We start from the raw sequence: 14,436 nt of genomic DNA, 5'->3' as shown, positions 1-14,436 counted from the left end.
AGTTCCCACTTCAGACTTTTATAGTTTTTAAAACTCTATCGTTGTTTTTTCTACTAATTCTAATCCTACAATTCACAAAAGATAAAATGTTGCCACAATCTAATCAAGGTAAGCGATATTAATTAACTATGAACAACATCTTACCATTCTGAACATCCAACACATGATGTTTATCTAACGTCCAACCACCCATGTTGGAAGCGTCTAATTCGTAGCCTTGCAAAATGGCGGTCCTCTTTTCCCACAGAGTCAGGTCCAGACATGACTCGTATTCATATCCAACCGACACTGGAATCAAGACAAGTCACAGTTCATCTTCTCAACTACAGGCAGAAATGTAATTTTTTGATAAAATAATGCTTTTTTCCAAAATTGTGTTCTAAGACTCAATTTCCACTCATTTATGCATAGAGTTTATTTTTATATGAGAAGATCTGACTACATAAAAGGGGTTTTTCTAAGAAACGATCTTTCAAATATTATTTTTCTATTGATTTGATAGGGAACTAGCATTTTTTTCTCCCCTCACATCACTTTTTCACAAGGGGTTCACAGCACAAAATGAAGACCAGACCGGGCACTTGGTTAAGTAATTAGATCAGATAAATCAGCCCCAGGTGGTGATCAGATGGTAACAACGAAAAAATAATATTTGCTATCTGAATAATTAGAGCTGTTTAGTTTCCAAGAGTATTAAAAGTTGTGCAAAGTGTTTACGATAAGTAAGGTTCAATACAGCGGAGAAGACAGTCTGATTATGACATTATATTCACATGTTACTATCAGGACTGAATGATGACACTAGCAGTAAATTACCGTGAACAAATCACCAATGAAAAGCTTCAGAGTTATAATGAAACACGGGTTTTAAAATTTAGAACAAAGTGAAGGGAGAAGTGGCAATTATCTAATTGGTGTGAACTAATTCAAGCCCAAGTTATATATTGATTTCAGAATAAAATGTCCATGATATTGTCAGGTAAAAACTAATAGAACAAAAAGCCTCCATTAGTTTTTGCTGTCCTCAGCCTAAGCGTCTCAACACGCCAATGTGTGATCACACGGTCCCATCCATCAGCGAAACAACGGGCTTAACTGGTGTTTTCAGAATGTTATTGCACCACATTGACTCCTAGTCAAAAGAGAGGAAATAATTTTTGGACACAAATATTGTCTGTATCCCTTAAAATAGCACTACGAGTTGGAACTACCCTAATAGTTAGATACAGAAAACATAAAAAAAGGATAAGGAAAGCTAAGGAGATAATGTTAGAAAGAAACAAAAAATGAAAAAAGGAAGAACAGTAAGGAGAAAGAACTTGAAGGAAAGGATACGACAACATGGAATCTCATTCAGAACATTTTTGAAGGTAGAATTTCAGCCAGAAAAAGAAGGGATACTTTCTCCTCATCATATGGAATACACTCCCTTCTCCCATGGTAGGTCTCAACCAACCAGCAGATAAATCCCCAAGGACAATCTTACTGTCTTCCTATCTGTTGATCCATTGATTTCCAAGGGTGACAATCAACTTCATGTGAGTTCTGACTTCAAGACAATTTTTTTGACGCAGAACGCATCGATATGGAACTTACCAACAGCTTCAGACAGACCATAGACCTTCTGGTTATATGCGTCTGTTTTATCCCATATAAAAGTATAGGCCAGGTTTGGCGAGGCAGGAAACCACTTCTGAAAGAGTCTTCCTACCACAGCCACCATAAGGTGAACCTTCATTAAATTAAATGGTATAATGGACTGGGTCATCGTGATCTTGAGAACTGACTTATACCCGGCTGCTCTGGAGCTCAAGTAGGAAAGTTTCAAATCTGTTCCTGGAATTGTCGTTTCTTCATGGAGTACCTACGTTTGAACAAAGCAGGAGCTTCAGACTGTGATCACAGGTAACTATTAGGTAAAACAGATTTAAAAGAAGTGAGCAGAGCAATTAAAATAAGACACTATTCACAAATACACATCTGAGCTGTTACTTTATTTGATAATTAAAAATAACTCTGCTGCCAGCCCCATTTTTCTCCCCCTAAAAGCTTCTTGTCATTCGTTCGGAGTTAATCACACCTCAGGTCTACTCCTCATACGGAGACAGCACTGACACGCACTGACTTGTTAGCTCCTAGTCACAGCGGATTCTCACTAACCCATCTTTCGGCCCCGTCACCCTGGAGAATTAGAGCCGACATCTGTAAGATGGTTGGCTCAGAGCAGGGATGAGGTCTGGGCCAAAGATCTGGCCCACGCCAGCTGGCTCATTTAGGGATTAAACCTGCATCTATGGCCTCGGCAGCTGACTGGCCACAGCCTAGAAAGACAGGAGTGATAACAGAAAAGACCAATGCATTTGGGTTAACTTGCAGTGAATTCCACATCCATGGTGAAAGGTGATATAACAAGAGCATATTCTCACAATTAGTTGCGCGAGGCCTCACCGCTGATTTTTGAGATGATGGTAGATGGACTAATATTTCAGAGCTGCATCAGTTCTCCCCGACAGAACAACTGATGTGTTATCGGATGCACATGCAAGACACACAACGTATACTTTTTGAGTTGAAACTGGACTGTGCAAAGTTAAAATAATTAACTGCCTAAGGATGATATTCTTTATAGATTTTTTAAAAATCATATTCTTAACCCCACAATTTATCCATCAATGTGGCTGACTCAATGAATGTCAACAAATTCATACTGCTGTATGCCAAAACATTTATGCCAAAACACGATTTAAGTATTTTGAAAACTGTACTTTATGTAGCGTATACCATCTGACCAAGCCCCTATTAGCTTGGTTAACAACGGCGGCTCTTCGGAGGCTTACTACGATACATACACTGCGAAGTGCGAGGCCATCTAGGCTCAAGAATCTGCCCCAGGAAGTCACCATCTTGTCTGCCAAGAATTAAATACCATTCTCAAAGATCTCCTCATATTGGCTTATCGAGATTCATCGTTCAGACAGTGTTAGAAAAATCTTAGCACGGTGACCCAGGGGTCAGTGGGATCCAGCCCCTCTTGCACAGAACAGTTGGGGTTGGTGCGTATTTGTCGTCTCCAAATTGTAATGACTGAAGTCGAGCCCATGAGAGTGAGGCTGTAATGGTCAGCGTGGGTACAAGCGAGTAGCACACCTAAGAATGGGCTGTGCAAACCTCCACTGTGGCCTTGAGCCGGTGTGGGCGTCGGGAGCGATGGGATGCAGTACCGTGGACTAAGAAGACATTGCTACTCACCACAGTGGGGTTTGCCTTACCGAACATGCGCACTGACTTCAGCCACAGACTACCTGAAGCAAAAGAGTTTATGGCCCTACAGAAACTTTCTAGAGCTCTGTTAGACTCACGGAGAACATTACATTTAAGATTGACAGCACTTTTGTGTGGCTGGAGGCTACACGGTGAATAATCGAAATAGGACTCATTGTTCTTCCATCATTGGGGTGAAATATCAGTGGGTTGGCTTGAAAAATGGATTCTGTGACTCTTGAATGGCTCTCTGAAAATGTAGGTGATTGAACCCTAAGGCATATAATTTGTTTCCTCTTAATTTACTTTCAAAATAATTTCTCATAAATCTGATAGGTTTTCTATATGTCAGGCAGTCTTTCATTAATTAAATATATATTTCCTGTGATCTGGTAGGAGCCGCTTCTCTAATTCAAAATATCATATGCTATTCCCAATTTTAATAACGGATTATTGTCTTTGTCATCATTAGCCTACTTCCATTGAACAGATATCTGTAATTTAGTTCATTAAAACATGTGTTTCTCCTATGTAATTTAACTTGACCATGTTATTTTGCATTAGTGGGAAAAGTACATCCAGCCAGAGTGGAAAAATAAACCATCAAGCCTATTTTTTGCCAGCTGTGTGATCTGTAAGCCCCACTCTTCACCCCATTCAATATTCAGTTAGAAACGACAATTAAAATAAAAAATGTAATAAAATAAAAGCCTTACTTTCTTTAATTTTGTTATTGTTTTGTTTTATAATAAATTAATACATATTTTATTTTATAATAAATAAATAAAGTTACATATCCTGTCATAAAAAAAAAAAGAAACTACATCCTGTCAATTCTACCTTCCAAATCTTGGTCTAATCTGTTCCCTCTTCTCCATTTCCATCACCATTGTGAGTGTTGGGCCCTCCCCATCTCAGTGCTGGATATATAGAGAAATAGAGCAAATGCTAGTCAGTTCACTGATTTATATGCCCTCTCCTATCAATTACACATTTTGTCTCTTGAGTTAGCTTTAAAGAAATCTGAAAAGATGCCATTGGCCTCCTGGTTCCATATTGCCTAAAGAATTCAAGGTCTCCATTGTATGGCATTTTGGGGCCACTCAGAATCTAGCTCCAACCTTTCCTCTTATATGCCCTACATTTAAGTCATTCACCAGTTGGAATATGACATCATTTGTTTTTACCACCCTGTGGTTGCTCACACATTTTTTTCAATCTGGAATATTCTTTCCCCACTTTGAAGGCCAACCTCCTCAATGATGCTTTTTTTTTGGCTTCCTTAGGAATAGACCTCTGTTTTGAACTTTCAGAGTTCTTCCTTCAAATCTTGATCACATTTAGAATGGTGGGAATCCATGTCTTATTACTCTTTTTATCCTAGTAGAGTACGTCCTACATAAATAGGCTCTTAGTAAATTTCTACTAAATGTCTGCAGACTGTTTGATGGAATGGAAAAAAAAAAAAACCCTTCATGTATTCCTGCAACTGTTGACTATCTGAAACCCATTTCAGTGACTCCGTTTGCTAAAGATTTGCCACCTATAGACAGACAGACACAGCCTCAAGGTTAAATCTATTTAAGGAGTGGCTAAGAAGTTCACAGTTACTGCAAGATGGCCCCTGGGGAGGACGTACTACATTGCATAAGGTTACAGTGAATTTCCAAAAGCTTCAGCTCAAAGCTGGCCTGTTATGCAGTAAATCATTGCGGTGTCTCTTCTGCATTGTATTTGCCTGTGAGAGTTCTTACCTGTTATCCACGACCTTGCTCTCTATCTGCACTCCCTCCCTAGGGGATCTCATCCTATGCTTTATGTTTATCTGTATCACTGATGACCCCCAAGTGTACATTTTATTTCCAACTTCTGCCCTGGACTCGACTCTTACATACCCACTTCTTACCCCTTCCACCCCAACTCCCTTTGTCCAAGCCACCATTCTTTCTCCTATTATTGAGATTGTCTCCTATCCGGTCTCCTTGTTTCAACCTTTGCCCAATATGGAAATATTCTTAGTGTAGCAACCACAGTGATCCTTTTACGAAGGAAATTAGTAGGGGCGCCTGGGTGGCTCAGTCGGTTAAACATCCAACTCTTGATTTTGGCTCACGTCATGATCTCGGGGTCGTGGGATGGAGCCCTGCATCCAGCTCCCTGCTCAGCAGGGAGTCTGCTTGAGATTCTTGCTCTCCCTCTGCCCCCCCCCCCGTGTGCACACACTCTCTCTCTCTCCTCTCTCTCTCTCATAAATAAATAAATCTTTAAAAAAATAAAGACGACATAGTGTTACTTAGCTATTTATGAATAAAGTCCATTATTATTGTACCTAATGTCTTATCTTTAAGACCTCAAAGTTATTTTTAATTGGACACAAAGAAGAAGGAAAACAACCTCCAGATATTCAGTAGATAAAAGGAATAGTGAAAGTATGGCTATTTTTAGAAAAGTTATACAGATTTTTTTTCCCCCTGAGGAGAACAGGCTTTACCATAAATTATTAGAACTTAAGACATAATACCGAGTTTCTCAGATAAAACTATCTTGAGAAACTTAATGAACATTTGTTGCAAAAATCATCTTTTCTGAACATTTTTTTTACTTAGAATTAAACAGTAAGCCATTGAGAGTAATGACCACATATAATAGCACTTGATACCACATCAGTCAGGAGGTCGGGAGCATATAGGTATCAAAACCTTTTTCCAGTGAATGAGTGCATGAATAAAGACGTTATTAGCTGTTGAGTGTAAACTGTTTGTCCATTTGGCTACAACTAATAAATATATAGAGATATAGGGTAGCCTGAACAAAAAAGAATTTTGAATAGCTCTTTAAGAAATAACTAGATAACCTACTACAGTATTTTACCTCTACTTGCACACGCACGCGTGCGCACACACACACACACGGACCCCACATTCTATGTTTCAGACTACAGAATTACTCAGGGTAGTGCTGGAATTCTGCAATCCTTTTTTAAGATTCTTTGGAAACCACATGATCTGAAAATAGTTTCCTTAAAAGTACTACCTGCTAGAACATTCTACCTGTGTTTCGGGAATAATGGGGCTGTCTTCAGGAGAAGATCTGAAAAAAGTAGATAAAGGAGAAGACACGATGATGGGATTTGGTCTCACAAATCCACTCAGATCACAGCTGGGAATGTCATTCTCTTCCTTCTTCATGACGAGGGTATCCATCACATAAAAGACATTCCATGGAATCCACACGGTATGATACTGAGTGAGGAATGGGGAGCGTTCAAATACCAAAGTAAGAGAAGCCCCACCATTTGCCACCAAATCAAACCTAAGAAAAAACAAGATTACTTAGTGAATTATCTGGATCCCGTAGAGCTTCCAACAACACTCAGCTCCTTCAATAAATATGCTTTACAAAGAAAACCAACTTTTCTCCCAACTTGTACATGATACAGTTTCAAATCTACAAGAATATTAATTACTCAATGAACACCCATATACCTTTTCCTTACACTCATCAATTCATGATATTGATATTCATCAATATNCACCCATATACCTTTTCCTTACACTCATCAATTTATTAACATCTTCCGAAACTTGCTTTATCTCTCTACCCATCTACTTATTTTTTTCAGAACCATCTAAACTTAAGTTGTAGGTATTATGGAAGGTCATTCCTAAATAGTTCAACATGAATCTTCTAAAACAAAGAAAATTCTCCTACGAAACCACAACACTGTTATCATGTGTTGGCAAATGGAACCAACTTTTAAGGAACTACATGAGCACGTGGCTTTAAGTCTCTGCCACACGCACTGTCACAGATTTCTGGAGCCTAAATTTGTTGCAGTTCTATGTTAAAAGAGATAATAAAACATACTGAGAGACATAAGAATGCCTACTTTTTATACTGAAAATATTCCAAACACAGAGAGTGCAGTGGGACTAACTCACATTCCATCCTGGCGGGTAATAGTATATCCATATTCTGGGTAATGGAAAAATGAGACATTTACTCCGATAAGTGGAGTTCCATCAGCAGTTAGTACTTGGCCTCTGATGACGGATGCAAGGCTGTGGGAAAAGTAGAAGAATTAAAATGAACATTTGTCTTCTCGGGCCAACATTAGCATGATTTAGAGATAATTCAACCTAAGGATAAAATAACACGGCCACACACACTTGTGATTCACAAAAACCAGACCTGAAATAGTCCCAAGACAATGCCCCCTTTTAATTCAGGGCAATTCACATTCTCTAAATGCCTGGTGTTTACCCTGGGTTTTAATTTGTTGCAATCTGGTCTTGGAGAGTTATCAAGATCTGTAATTTAGAGAAGGATTTTTTAAAATTATAAACTGCGCTTTTTCCTAAGTCATCTATCTGGTGCTTACATGAAGAAAAGTATACCTTCCAATTAATTCCAAGGCAATCCGTAAATCTGCAGGGACCAAGAAGTACAAGATTTAAAGGGGCAATAAGGCACATTTGTGCAACAACTTTTAATCAACTGCTGGGTCTAACTGCATTAATGCTGTTAAATTACTGCAGATCCAGGAGTTCTAGTGTAAATCATCTTCTTTTACTCAGTGAGACACAAGACACCTGCTTTCACTTACTGGTTTATTTTCAGGTCATTACTGTTCTGTAAAGCACCAAACAGCTTATGCAATCCCACTGCCATGCCGTTAGCAGTTCCATTACATTAATTCATAATTTATATTATTTAGCGAGCTCAGCTTAAAAAAAAAAAAGCTCACTTCTGTTTTGCCTTTTGGGGTCTTTTCACTGCTTCTTTTGAAACATTTCCAACTGTGCTAACAAAATCAACTAGTTAAATGAAGATTTATTGACTCCTTAATGGAATGTCCTGTTATGGCTCAGGTACTGAACTTGACAAAGCACGTGAACTGTGTCAAAAATGCTTGAAATGTGAAGTTTGGTGAGGAATTTGCTGAAGGAGGAAAAACTGCATTATAAAGGAAAAGCACTTTCCTTTAATTCACTGTCATCAGCATTTCATATAAAGTGCATGGAACTACTGATAACATCACTACAAATTTATGTAAGAAGAAAATGCACTAACCTCTTATTGAAAGGACTTTCTCCGGGTATGACATGGGTGCTATCAGACCCTATAAGAAAACTGATTCGATCATAGAAAGATTTGGCAGCTTGCTGCGAGGGGGACTGTAGGCTTTGGCTGATGACGTCCTGGGGATCGGGTAGTCCGCGGCAGTAGGGTTGGTTTTGGCAGGAACTCTGTAAACAGCAATCAGGATCCATACAGTCAACGAGGCCATCTGCAGAGATAAGTGTAAGCCGGTAAGAGGAGTCCTCTTGTTACGCGGTGATGTGCAACGTGTTTTGTTCGTTGGTTCGTTTTTCTTTCAGATCCAGTGAATCTTCCCCTCATCTGAGAGTAATTTCTACGAGGCACACTTTTTGCAAACAGATAAAATATTAATACAAGACTTGCAGCCTCTTTCACGTAGAGTAAATGTTTGGGTTGGAGATAGCTGATTCTGAGTAAGAATTTAAAAAATTACTGGTTAGGACAATCTAGTAGGAGCAGGAAGGACTACAGATTTGTTTTAAGTATAATTACTGAAGCCTTCTCTGTTTTAGAGAAAATGCACTAGGAGTTAACATAGTGTGCGCGATGGGTCAGTGGTTTGGGACCTACGTAGGGAGTTCTAAAATTTGGGAAAGGGTCAGAAAATGAAAGTCCATGAAGTGAAGCAAGCACAAATCAACATATAATGGATGAGATGAGCCAACCACCTTTCAAGGAAATAGCTTTCCCAATAAAATTAACGCATCTCTTAAATGTTAAACAGGATCCTGAGGCCCTCGTATGCCTCCGCTAAAATGGAGGTATTACTTTAAAATGTGACAAATGTAAGTGAACCATAATATTGGAAATGATAAGCCTGCCACAAAAAAGTTGACCTACAGTGCTGGTAATGTGAAACGTGTAATGGATAGAAAGAATTTGCTAGTGCCTTCTCCAGGAACATCAAAACGAAACCACATTCCATGGCCCATGTAAGTATTTTGAAACATATAAACCAACTCATTAGTGGATAAGAGAGTCAGGTTATGATGATTTGGTGACATTATCCCTTAAGATCATTCTTTCACTGACCAGCTGATACATGAATTTTGGTCTGCTTGGCAATGACATTTCTCAGTATAGATTAATAAAAACATCAGTTTCTGAAGACTCAAAATCATTCTTGGGAGATCGGACAAATGTCTTTCAAATCTTCAAACCCAAGTCTCAAGTCTTAGTGTGACCCTATTATGGCAACTCAGTTGAAAATATCTAGTTGACCTACATATTTTATTTACACAAGGGCTTTTTTAATAACTTTTATTTGAAAAAAAAAACACTACCCATTTGTTTTGGCTTTAGGCCACTCTTATTAATAGAATATAAGTTTGCCCCTTCATTACCTGACAGCAAACCAAGATGCAAGAAAATAGACTAAATTATGTTGGCCAGTCTAAAAGTAGGTCAACAACAACACAGGCAAGGTCAGAAACAAGAGATGAGGGGTCCTGGATCAACGTCCTTAAGTCATTTGCCCACCTGAAGCAGAATGTGGCGAACACTTGTGGGTTCTCCCAATGCTCATTTCCTCCTCTTTGGGCAACAGCTCTACACAGTCATTTACATAGCCATCCGTCCCACCGCTCATCTGTGTGCATTTCCCCTTTCATGTTTGCTTCAGAAGTGTCCATTTGACCTAACTTGTCTAACTGGAGTGAATTTCAGGAACTGTCCGCAGAGATCCACCCTCCCCCTTCCCCTGAGGCTTGGAGCTGTACGGATGTGAGGTTGGGGTTGCTGCTTCAATCCAGCTGCTACTATAGGAGAACCTCTCTGGCAATGCAGCCATTCAAGAACCAGAGCCAAGAGCTGGAGAGGAAAACAACAGGCCATCCTGGCATCTTTAGGGTTTTTGCAGCAAGATATACCTGAGCTCTTGGGCTTTTCAGTTGCAGAAGCCAAGCTATTCTCTTCTTCCTTACGTCTGTTTGGGTTAGATTTTCTGTCACTTAAAAGTGAAAGAGACTTCGTTTATCTAGAGACAGCAACTAAAAATCCCTTCACTATTTCCCTTGTAGATGAAAAACAAGCTTAATACATGAATACTAGAATTAAATTTATGGTGTTGGACTCCTTTTACATTAGTATTTTAAATTGTTTATTACCACGTGAGTCAGAATTTCTTTTTTTTTTTTTTTTTAAAGATTTTATTTATTTATTCGACAGAGATAGAGACAGCCAGTGAGAGAGGGAACACAAGCAGGGGGAGTGGGAGAGGAAGAAGCAGGCTCATAGTGGAGGAGCCTGATGTGGTGCTCGATCCCATAACGCCGGGATCACGCCCTGAGCCGAAGGCAGACACTTAACCGCTGTGCCACCCAGGCGCCCCCGTGAGTCAGAATTTCTGACATGCAGACCTTCTTATATATTGTTTCCTTATCATAGTTACATTTTTATGTAGATGTCTGTTATGTTTTTTTAAAAATGTGTTAATTATTTGAAAGTGTACTTTCATTCCTTTGATAAAAATTTTAAATCATGTTTTAAGCAAGTCAAACGAAACTGAGTTTTGAAACTTTATATAAATTTATCAAAATACTACTTTCTTAGGCAAAAGGACATGAAGATGAAAAATGTCTAAATATTTCTCTGTATTTCTGGAAGAAAGATAAAACTACACTATAGGCTTACTTTCCACGAAGCTATAATAATGCAATACCTGTATATATTTTTTCTCTCTCTCTCTCAAAGAAATAGAAGCGGTTATTAAGACTCAGATTTTTAAAGTAGTAGGCCATTGAACTATTGCTCCAATATCATTTCTGGCTTCAAAAGAAACCAATTAAAAAATAAAACTCTGTCAGTAACAATCCATGATTACCTATTGAGACTATAAGGAATCTTCAATTACGTGTTCTATGTATATTTAAGAGTCCTTACTCCATGACTTTTGAAGGGGTGTGCATATGCTTGGGAGAATCATTTACCACAAATGTTTTATGTTCTTGCAGGTTTTTCCCTTACATTCATTCTTTCACCTAAATAGAAACTACTCAGTAGAGGAAGTACTTCCAGTGATTGTAGATTATCTCCATTAATCTTATAAATTAAAGGTTAAATACCCTCGCCCCTCCTCCCGCACACTACAACTACAGTATGTTCCTCTAGGCAATTGTGGTAGAGTTTCCAAGGAGGAATGCTCAAATTTAGTCGTTCATCTTTGTTAGTTTATAAAAAGCAAATGTACATCTGGCATGTAGTCTGCAGGTCATAAAACTGCACGAGACTGACACCTTCTGAACTAATCAGTTGGAAATGCATTTTTACAAGCCTCTCTGCTGACATCAATCAGGGAAAGAATCTCATTTTCAACAGCCACGAAGCAGGGACATACAGTTTGTTATTTTTCTGTGGAGTTTATCAGTAACTTGCCTAAGCAAGTGACGGATGGTTATGAATCTGGCTCCCTATAACTTGAGAAAACATTTTTCATTCTGCATACTTATACAGCCAAGGCTATCTAGAAAAATGAAGTTGATTACCCACTTGCCCAAATGTCCACTGTAGTAAAATTGTCTTTGTGGAATAGCTTCTCGAAATCATCGAGATTCCTTTTAGTACCAGGAATATTGGGTTGGTTTAAATTTTTATTGGTATAGACTTCATATCTAATGGAATTAATCATAAAAAAATCTAAAAAAATCAGAAATGCTCAAAACCCACTGAATAACAACTTCAATGATCAGTTAAGATCATTTCTTTGCAATATAAGTGGTACGTTGATGTAAAGCAGATAATTTAGTTTATGCTTCTGTCCACTCAATCCTGAACATTATTTCTCTAATTATCATTTTATTATTTTTATTTTTTAAATATTTATTTATTTATTTGAGAGAGAGAGGGAAAAAGCAGGGGGAGTGCCAGAGGGAGAAGCTGGCTCCCCATCGAGCAGGGAGCCCGATTTGGGGCTTGATCCCAGGACCCCAGGATCATGACCTGAGCCAAAGGCAGATGCCCAACCAACTGAACACCCAGGCACTCATAGTTACCATTTTAAAACATGTTCTCATCTTACCTTAGGCTTTCGTTGGACCGTAACAGCGGTTGGCAAACTTACTTTGCAAAGGGCCAGACAGTAAATAATTCAGGCTTCGTAGGCCAATGCAGTCTCTGTTGCAACTGTTCAACCGTACCTTTATAGAGCTAAAGCAGCCGTAGACATTATGGAAATGAATGGGTGTGTTCCAATAAAACTTTATTTACAAAAACAGCCTTTGGCCCAGAAGTCATAGCTTGCTAGCCTCTGATCTTGCTTGTTTTTACCCTGCCCTATTTCCTTGTATTCTTCAAATCATTCTTGACATTGTTTCTGGCAAATTTAGACAATGCATATTTTGCCAGATTATTACGACTTCTGACTCCAGGTTTTTTCCTAGGTTACTCCTCTGCTGGCTTTGATCCACTTCTCAAAATTCACCTGCTTCTTTCAAGTAGCTGAGGATACCTGAACCTGTTTTTCAAAACCTTGATTTACTGACTGGATAAAGTGTCATGAATTTTCTTTTTTTACTCAAAAGATAATTAATGTCCTTCCCCACAGTATTTGGAAGCCCCTTTCCCCCCTCCCAAGTTAGAGGTAGAGATAGAAATTCTGATGGAATAATTTATCTGTAGACTTCAGAATTTTCAAAGTGTATAGGTATAACTTCCATTACTTTTTAGTCACCATTCTGTGATATGCATGAAATTCATTTATGACTGAATTGCAATCCTGTTTGGGTTTCTGACTATTCTTGTTTTACTGTGTGCATATCTCTTTGCAGGTTTCATCTCTATGTTCACATATGTCCCCAGGCTGATCATTCTCCTGCACTTCAAATCCACAAACTGCCTTCTAGATATTTCCGTTTGGATACTACACGGGCATCAAAAACAGTGGGTCTAAAACATAGCATATCTAACCTTCTTTAAACATACTCTTTTCTTCTGTATTTCCTATTTCAACGAATGGTTCCCACCATCCACCCACCCGGTCTCTCAAAGTAGAAACCTGAGTGTCATCCTTGACTCCTCTTCTCTCTTTTTCTCTGCATCCAAACAATTTCCCGGTCCTTCTTTTCTCCACCCCAAATATCTCTTGAATCAGTCTCTTTCTTTCCATTTCACTGAAACGGCCCTTCGGGCCACCATGGTCATCTCTGGAGGAGATCTCTACAACAGTTTGGTTTCCGGGTTCAGGCTTGTCCCAGCTATTCATCCTCTACACTTCCATCAGAGTCATCATCGCAGAAACCAGATTGGATAACTTCACTTCTCGAGCTAAAATACGTCCTTTATTTGGCCTCTACTGCCTTCTGAGTAGTTAGAACTCCTTACTGTGGCTTTTAAAAGCTTTCATCATNCTCTTTCTTTCCATTTCACTGAAACGGCCCTTCGGGCCACCATGGTCATCTCTGGAGGAGATCTCTACAACAGTTTGGTTTCCGGGTTCAGGCTTGTCCCAGCTATTCATCCTCTACACTTCCATCAGAGTCATCATCGCAGAAACCAGATTGGATAACTTCACTTCTCGAGCTAAAATACGTCCTTTATTTGGCCTCTACTGCCTTCTGAGTAGTTAGAACTCCTTACTGTGGCTTTTAAAAGCTTTCATCATTATTGTTTCCTTTGCCTGGAGACCTCTGACCTGCTCTCTAGCCCCCTATTCCCCAGACCCCCAGCCCCTCTCCCCATTCCTTCAGCCAGCAGCTCAGGCCATGGCTCAGGAAGCTTCTTGACAGCTGAGTTCAACACTGTATCCTCGCTATCTACCATACTTCTTGGCACCAAATCAGCATACAATGTATCTGCTGGAGGAATGGAGGAACGGACTCAGTTTCTAGAGATAATTGGATTGAAACAGATCAAAATGATGTCTTGAAGGTGCAGGAGAGATACCCTCCTGGTTTTCTTTTCTTACCCTTCTCCCACCTTTCGTACTATGCTCACCCTTGAGTTTTGGTTTCTTTTTTACCCCAATGGTTATTTATTTATTTATTTTTTAAGATTATTTATTTATTTATTTGACAGAGAGAGAGACAGCCAGCGAGAGAGGGAACACAAGCAGGGGGAGTGGGAGAGGAAGAAGCAGGC

At 39.1% G+C, this 14,436-nt stretch overlaps 1 protein-coding gene across 6 annotated transcripts in view; it reads right to left on the bottom strand.

The window, feature by feature from the left end:
* Positions 1-14,436, bottom strand: part of TENM3 (teneurin transmembrane protein 3) — a 605,330-nt gene that overhangs the window by 54,300 nt on the left and 536,594 nt on the right. For all 6 annotated transcript variants that reach the window (XM_034647497.1, XM_034647494.1, XM_034647495.1 and 3 more), the window contains 5 exons: positions 8,335-8,551; positions 7,203-7,322; positions 6,312-6,573; positions 1,597-1,864; positions 145-288 (listed from right to left, as the gene is read on the bottom strand). In XM_034647497.1, coding sequence (XP_034503388.1) covers positions 145-288; positions 1,597-1,864; positions 6,312-6,573; positions 7,203-7,322; positions 8,335-8,551 — 1,011 coding nt within the window. The remainder of the gene's footprint in view (positions 1-144; positions 289-1,596; positions 1,865-6,311; positions 6,574-7,202; positions 7,323-8,334; positions 8,552-14,436) is intronic.

The sequence above is a fragment of the Ailuropoda melanoleuca genome, chromosome 18 (genome assembly GCF_002007445.2).
Source record: "Ailuropoda melanoleuca isolate Jingjing chromosome 18, ASM200744v2, whole genome shotgun sequence".
In the NCBI taxonomy this organism is placed as follows: domain Eukaryota; kingdom Metazoa; phylum Chordata; class Mammalia; order Carnivora; family Ursidae; genus Ailuropoda; species Ailuropoda melanoleuca.
Note: the sequence above shows the minus strand (reverse complement) of the source record. Positions and strands in the feature narration are given on the sequence as shown.